At 40.8% G+C, this 8,401-nt stretch overlaps 1 protein-coding gene across 1 annotated transcript; it reads right to left on the bottom strand.

Annotated features, from left to right (window-relative positions):
* Positions 1-6,218: 6,218 nt before the first annotated feature.
* LOC107571847 (olfactory receptor 52Z1-like) lies at positions 6,219-7,331 on the bottom strand. The gene is made up of 2 exons (XM_016258236.1): positions 7,314-7,331; positions 6,219-7,166 (listed from the first exon to the last, which is right to left on the bottom strand). The coding sequence occupies exons 1-2, from the start codon at positions 7,329-7,331 to the stop codon at positions 6,219-6,221; spliced, it is 966 nt and encodes a 321-aa protein (XP_016113722.1).
* Positions 7,332-8,401: the final 1,070 nt, after the last annotated feature.

Here is an 8,401-nt window from a genome sequence, read left to right as displayed (position 1 = left end):
GATGGAGTTTTGGTTCCTTGCCGCTGTCGCCTCTGGCTTGCTTAGTTGGGGACACTTCATTTCCAGCGATATCGTTGACATGATTGCAAAGATATTATTTAAACTGAGCTGGATGTTGACATCACTGAATTCAATGATGAATCTTTAACTGAAAAATTAGTGTTTACTATTGTTATTTTGCATTATTGATGCACTATTTTCCTAATTAATGCTGTTCAGTTGCTTTGACACAATCTGTATTGTTAAAAGCGCTATATAAATAAAGGTGACTTGACTTGACTTATACGCAACATTTGATAATGCCACAGAAGATGCAAACCACTCATTAGCAAGAAGAATAGGAGATGAGCCTCAAATATTCTGGGACAAAGTTTTATGGACTGATGAGACAAAGATTAACCTTTACCAAAGTGATGGAAAGGCTAAAGTTTGGAGAAAAAATTATCTACTCATGATCCCAAACATACAAGCTCATCTGAAACACAGTGGATGTAATGTCATGGTTTGGGCTTGCATCGCTTCTGGGACGGGCTAATAAATCTTAATTGATGATGTAACACATGATGGCAGCAGCAAAATGAACTCTAGAAGTCTACAGAAACATTTTGCCTACCAATTTACAGAAATATGCAGCCAAACTGATTGGGAGATCCTTCATCATGCAGCAATATAATGACCCAAAACATAGTGCCAAAGCAACAAAGGAGTTCATCAGGGGCAAGAAGTGGAAGGTTTTAGACTGGCCAAGTCAATCTCCAGACTTAAACCCTATAGATATTAAGTCTTATTCACTTTAATCTAGTTTAAGTCAATCTGTTCCAATACTTTTGGTCACATGAGCAATAGGTTGGATCAAACAAAAGATGCTATCTTCTAAGTTGTGTTTATCAAATCCAGATGTGAATACCTGTAAATGAAAGCTGAACTGTTGATCTCTTTTCTCATATTCATCGTTTGATGTCAACCCAAATGCTTTCAGTCTACAGCAAAAATAAAGGAATTGACCTCACTGTTCCAATACTTTTGGAGGAGATATATATATATATATAGAGAGAGAGAGAGAGAGAGAGAGAGAGAGAGTCACACAACACTGTTGTTAGGGAGACGAAGGCACGACGAAGACAAAAAAAAATCCTTTTAATTGTAATCCACAATATGAAGAGAGTCTAACACACAGGGTAACATTCACAATACCGGAAGAAGGAAGACAGGACAGACTACACTTTAAATACTGGAGCAAATGCAGATAATTAACGACACACACCTGAACCAAATAAAACAATCAAACATGAAGGAAAACTATGTCACTGAGCACATGGGTAAGGAAAACATGACAAAATGTCCATGGGTGTGACAGTTCGCCCCCCCTCCCGGAAGGCGCAACCTTGTGCCACAGAGAAAAAGGGAGGGATGGAGGGAGACTTAGGAGGAGGACAAAGGAGCAGATGTGGGATGGTGACAGGGAATGACAAAGGGCTAGCAGGTAGGCAGGTAGATGGTACAAGAGGAGGTACAGGAGGAGGTTTGGGCGGAGGACAGACACCCGGGAGGAGGACGACAAAAAAAAGAGTCCAGGGAGGAGACGATGGAGGGAGGAGCCATGGAGGAAACAGGAGGAGCCAGGGAGAAGACAGGAAGGACTTGGAGGAGCCAGGCGGGACCCAGAACCAACGGCAGCGGAGCAGGTGGAGGTGGAGCCCGAATTGGAGACGGAGAGCCAATGAGCCAGGGCGACGGGGACAGAGGGCTACGGCGACCGAGGCGGGGATCTGGAAGGCCGCAGTGGAGCTGGAGCGACAGAGGACCAAGGTAGAGCCAAAGGGAAGGAGTGACCAAGGCGGAGACGGAGGGACAAGGGATCCTGGCAGAGCTGGTGGACTGACGGGCCACGGCGGAGAGGAGGGAGCTAGGAGCCATGGTGGAGCCGCTGGGTTGAAGGGCCGAGGCAGAGTCAGGGACTTAGTGACTGGAGGTGGAGATGAGGGATCCCCCAGCCACGACACCGATGGAGACTGGCAGACCCGCGGCGATCCCATTGCACAGATGGTGGGCTGAGGGTGAGCTGAGGGGCTGCCAGGAGACAGCAGTGACGGAGCTGACGCAGTGATGACAGGAGGAGGCAGGAGAGGGGGAGAGAGAGAGAGAGGGAGGGAAAGGGCTGAGGCGGAGTGCTCGACTCAGAGGCTGGAGGCAGAGACAAGGGATCCTCCAGCCATGATGCCGATAGAGACTGGCAGACCCACGGTGATCCCACCGCACAGATGGTGGGCTGAGGGTGAGCAGAGGGGCTGCCAGGAAGCAGTGGTGGCAGAGCTGAAGAAACCGGGATGACAGGAGGAGGCAGGAGAGAGAGGGTGGGTGGGAAATCCAGACAGGTAGAGGGTTCAGGGATGGTGTGCACCGCCCATACACACCACATCACGACTCCCAACACTGGGAGCGTGGCAGACAGGGGAACGACCTCCGTGGTCATTTCAGGACAGGCAGACAGTTCAGGGCAGACAGATAATTCGGGGAAGGCAGATTGTTCAGGGCAGATAGACAGTTCAGGGCAGACAGATAATTTGGGCCAGGCAGATGGTTTAGGACAGACAGTGAGTTCATAAATGGCCTCCATGGCCACAACAGGACAGGCAGTTGATGACAGAAGACTGAGTACATCAGAAAAAAAGTATATTAAATCTCCCGAGTCCTGCCTCAGCTCACTCTCAGCGTTGGTACGGGGGGGCTTCTCTCTGCGCTCTCGAGCTCCACTGTCTCATCCACCATCGCATGTTCCGTTGCCGGCTCTCGCACTAGGTCTGACATGTCAGGCTCTAGCTCCGGGGCATCCCTCGGCTCTGTCGCCCTCTCAGGCGATGGCTCATTGGTCACGGTGGGCTCAGGCATAACAGCTCCTTTGTTCTGCACTGCGGGGTGATGGTGGGCTGGGCTCTGGGTCTGGCTGTGTTCTGGATTGGGCATAGACACTCTCCAGACACCGGATGATTGCCTCCCTCCAGCAAAGTCCAGTGGTGTCTTGGAGGGCGACGGGAGGATGGGAATTTGCCCCGATCCAGAACAGTGAGTTCAGCGTCGCGTTGTCCAATGCCGTTCAAACGGCAAGCTGGCTGAACTCCACAGCATACTCCAAGAAGGGAAGATCTCGGCGGGCTAGTGAGGTAAATCGTGCGGCGAGATCCATGGGGGAAAACAAACAAAAGAAACACTTTCAAACATGACAAAACAAAACGAAGGGGAAACACACCGCTTTCTTTTCTTTGTTGGTCCGGTATTCTGTCACACAACGCTTCTGTTAGGGAGACGAAGGCACGACGAAGAATATGAACAAATCCACAATATGAAGAGTAATCCACAATATGAAGAGGGTCTAACACATAGTAACATTCACAATGCCAGATGAAGGAAGACAGGACAGACTACACTTTAAATACTGGAGCAAATGAAGATAATTAATGACACAAACCTGAACCAAATAACACAATCAAACATGAGGGAAAACTAGGTCACTGAGCACATGTGTAAGGAAAACATGACAAAACGTCCATGGGTGTGGCATATATAGGAAAACAATGTAATATTGTGAAATATTATATTTCAAACATGACAAAACAAAACGAAGGGGAAACACACCGCTTTCTTTTCTTTGTTGGTCCGGTATTCTGTCACACAACGCTTCTGTTAGGGAGACGAAGGCACGACGAAGAATATAAACAAATCCACAATATGAAGAGTAATCCACAATATGAAGAGGGTCTAACACATAGTAACATTCACAATGCCAGATGAAGGAAGACAGGACAGACTACACTTTAAATACTGGAGCAAATGAAGATAATTAATGACACAAACCTGAACCAAATAACACAATCAAACATGAGGGAAAACTAGGTCACTGAGCACACGTGTAAGGAAAACATGACAAAACGTCCATGGGTGTGGCATATATAGGAAAACAATGTAATATTGTGAAATATTATTATGATGTAAAATAAAGTTTTTCTGTTTAATATACAATAAAATCTAATTTATTCCTGTGATGAAAAATTGAATTTTCAGCATCATTACTCCAGTCTTCAGTGTCACATGATCCTTCAGAAATAATTCTAATATGCTGATTTATTATCAGTGCTGGAAACTGTTGTGCTGCTTAATATTTTTTTGAAACCTGTGGACTGATGAGACAAAGATTAACCTTTGCCAAAGTGACAGAAAGGCTAAAGTTTGGAGAAAAAGGGATCTGCTCATGATCCCAAACATACAAGCTCATCTGAAACACAGTTGAGGTAATGTCATGGCTCGGGCTTGCATCGCTTCTTCTGGGAAGGCTCATAAATCTTAATTGATGATGTAACATATGACGGCAGCAGCAAAGTGAACTCAGAAGTCTACAGAAACATGTGGTCTACCAATTTACAGAAAGATGCAACCAAACTGATTGGGAAATCCTTCATCATGCAGCAAGATAATGACCCAAAACATAGTGCCAAAGCAACAAAGGAGTTCATCAGCGGAAAGAAGTGGAAGGTTTTAGACTGGCCAAGTCAATTTCCAGACTTAAACCCTATAGAGTATGCATTTTACCTGCTAAAGAAGGGACTGTAGGGAGTAAACCCCCAAAACTAAAAGTGGCTGCGGTGAAAGCCTAGAAAAGCATCACAAAAGAAGAATGCAAAAGTTTGGTGATGCAACAGGCTTGATGCAGTTATTGCAAGCAAAGGACTTGCAACTAAATATTAAGTCTTATTCACTTTAATCTAGTTTAAATCAATCTGTTCAAATACTTTTGGTCACATGAGCAATGAGTTGGATCAAACAAAAGGTGCAATCTGCTAAGTTGTGTTTATCAGATACTTTTTTTCAGGATTCTTTGATGAATAAAAAGTTAAAAAGAAGAGCATTAATTTAAAATATAAATATTTTTTAACAATATAAACTACCGTTCAAAAGTTTGGGGTCAGTAAATGTTTATTCTTTCTTTTTTTGAAAGAAATTAAAACTTTTATTCCGCAAGGATGTGTTAAATTGATAAGAAGTGTTAGCAAAAATTTATATTGTTAGAAAATATTTATATTTTGAATAAATACTGTTCTTTTTATTCAACAAAGAATCTTTCTATTCACCAAAATGGTAAGTAAAAAAATAAATCGAAACCTTAATTCTAAATAAAGAACTTCTGTTTTAGATACTCCAGAAATAAAGTCTAACTGGTTAGTAATGTGTGAAGTTGGTGTTGCTGTTTGTGGAGAGGTCCTTTTTTTCTGAGGTCAAAGGTCTCATGTGGGGGCCCTGGAATATTTCCTTATGGGGGCCTTGGGGGCAAAAAATATAAATATCTTCAAGAAATAGACTGTATTTTAATGTTGTTTTAACCCTTTCCCCAAATAAAAACTAAGAGAGAGTTGAAGAACCTTTAAAGAACTATATAGGGGCTTACAGGTTTTACGGTAGTGGTGCTATATAGCACCTCATCGACTCCAAAGAACCGCTGAAGAGCCATACAGGGGCTTAACAGGTTCTTTATACGGGAGTGGTGCTATATAGCACCACTCCCGTATAAAGAACCTGTTAAGCCCCTGTATGGCTCTTCAGCGGTTCTTTGGAGTCGATGAGGTGCTATATAGCACCTTAACCACTCCAAAGAACCGCTGAAGAAACTTTTTTTAGAGTGTAATAATAAATCAGCATTTTAGAATGATTTCCGAAGGATCATGTGACACTTTAGATTGGTGTAATGGCTGATGGAAATTCAGCTTTGCATCATAGAATTAAATTATATTTTAAAGTGTATTAAAATAGAAACCATTATTTTATATTGTAATAACATTTTGCAAGATTACTGTTCTTTTCTGTATTTTTATCAAATAAATGCAGCCTTGATGAGCATAAGAGACTTCTTTAAAAAACATTACAAGTCTTACTGATCTCAAACTTTTGAATGGTAGGGTTAGGGAATATATATATATATATATTCTGAACATTTGTGTTAAGGCTGTGCAGTACAGAGATTTTATTGTGGCTAAGGCCCTCTACTTCACTTCATAGGTAAAATCATTGTAATCACACAACCTCCTGTGGCTTATTATCTTTGTATATTCTCAGCAACAAAATAATTAAATCTTCTAAACATCTAAAACTGATTCTTCTTTTAGACATTTTTAGTTTCACAAACATTGTGAAACACAGAAAGCCTCAGATCTTTTGAGATGAGGTGGTATTCATTCAGATATTCTGACTTGTTTCTTGAAAAACATTCTAATAACTTGTTGCCGTACTATTGTCAGATTTAGACCATAAATAAGAGGATTTAAAATCGGTGGTATGAGTAAGAATTCCAGAGCCATGAAATTACGCAGACTTTGAGGCACATTCCTTGAACCATAACGACTGTACAGTACATCAAACATAAATGCAGTTGTCACATTGATCAGTGCAAGCAGATGTGGTACACATGTTTGTATGAATTTGTGTCTGCCTTCTATTGACTTCCTGCACTTTCTGATTATGTAAATGTATGAGAAAAATATCAATACTGCATCTCCAAAGTATGTAAGAATAACAATGTACCCAAACACATTATTTACTGTTGTAGAAAAGCAAGAAAGTCTTGCAACTGCCCAAATCTCACAGTATAACTTTTCAATAGTAAAGCCACATAAGGTAAGTCTATATATTAACATAATTAGAAAAGACATGCAAATAAATGAATTCAGCCAGCAGAAAAGGATACATTTAAGAATTTTCTGATTTGTCATTACTGAATGATACTCCAGTGGCCTACATATTGCCACATACCTGTCATATGCCATTACCGTTAATGTTGAATAGTCACAAATAAGAGATGAATAAATTACAAATATCTGAATCATACATCCATCATAGGAAATTACATGATCATGGGCTAATAAATCATACATAAATTTAGGGTAGAATCCAGAAGTGCCAAAAAGTCCATTTACACACAGATTACATATAAACAGATACATTGGCTCATGAAGCTTCTTATGTAAGAGTATAGTAATAATTAAAGTTATATTACAAAAGACCATCAGGGGATAATACAGTGCAGTGAAAGATAGCAAAACATATCTGTTCTCCATTGTATCATTCAGACCAGAGAGTGTAAATACTAAGACCCTGGACTCATTCTTCAGCAGTGGCTGCATCTTGACTGATATACAGTTATGTGGATTTTGTTACTGGACAGTTATTAGAAAAATAATTAGGTATAGAAAGTTGTATTAACTTAAATTATCACAGTAGGAAGTCTGTAGATTATAAAGCACTCAGTTACAGAACAGTTGAAATCTTACCATGTTCTCTGTTTGCATGTTTCCAGTGTTTTGCAAAGGTTTGATTTGGTTTGCTATATATGGATACTGGTCTCAAGCTAATTGCCTTGATAACATACAATGAAAACAATTTTAACAAGCTCTCTAAAGACTACTTTCTTTTAAGATAAATAAATACCCACATGCAGAATTGCATGTGTTATCGCTCAGTCATATTGGACTGAAATGCTTGTACTGAAACATTTTTCATTCTACCTAAGATAAAACTATGATAGATGTTTCACAGATAGAAGTTTTGTGAAGACTGGCCACTGGTAGGAAGCCTTTTAGATGTGTTTATGATCAATCTGCATAACGGTGACTGTAAAATATGTATTTTAGGTATGGAAATTACATTTTGAGTTTTGATATTTGGGATATGGTCATTGCGCTACTTTGGGGCTTTACTTTAACGCACCGCAAATACCTGCATCCTGCCCCCACTGTCATCTTTTTTTTGAAAACTAAAATATGGTCACCCTAGCTGTTAACCCTTTCACTGGTGAGTTTAAAATAATCTAGCGGTCCCCCCAAAGAGAGTTTTTTAGGCGACAATTATTTTAGAACGTTTCCCCTTTTTGTTTCCATGGCAATGCATCATGCTTGTCATGTGACACACCGCAGCCACAATAACACTGTATGACAGATGGATCGCTTTTATTTCGTTTTTCCTTTTTTATTTAAAATATTCACAAACTTGCATACCATGTCATGAACAATCTGATATTCCGATTCACAAATATGTGTAAATTAGTGTTTGTCGTCGTTTAAAAACCTTTCTAAATGATCTTGATCGTGATCTGTAATGTGAGAAGGACGGCGCCATGTTTGTTCGCGCTGCAGTTCCGAGAGTCCTGTCAGTCGGATTTACAGCACGTGAATTCATCAATTTCTCCCGAAATATGACGTCACCGAACATTCTAAATCCCATTTGTTGGACCGTACTCCCAGGGGCACTGAAATAAAAATCACATATGTGGGACCGTACCGCTCAAAGGGTTAATTTAGTCATTAGTCCCTCTCTTGCTTTTGTATAAGTACTCCCCGTTTCTGTTCGGTCCTTGCCGGAT

This window comes from Sinocyclocheilus grahami, unplaced genomic scaffold (genome assembly GCF_001515645.1).
Source record: "Sinocyclocheilus grahami isolate Dianchi unplaced genomic scaffold, SAMN03320097.WGS_v1.1 scaffold1660.1, whole genome shotgun sequence".
NCBI lineage: Eukaryota > Metazoa > Chordata > Actinopteri > Cypriniformes > Cyprinidae > Sinocyclocheilus > Sinocyclocheilus grahami.
This window is presented reverse-complemented; position numbering and strand designations above follow the sequence as displayed.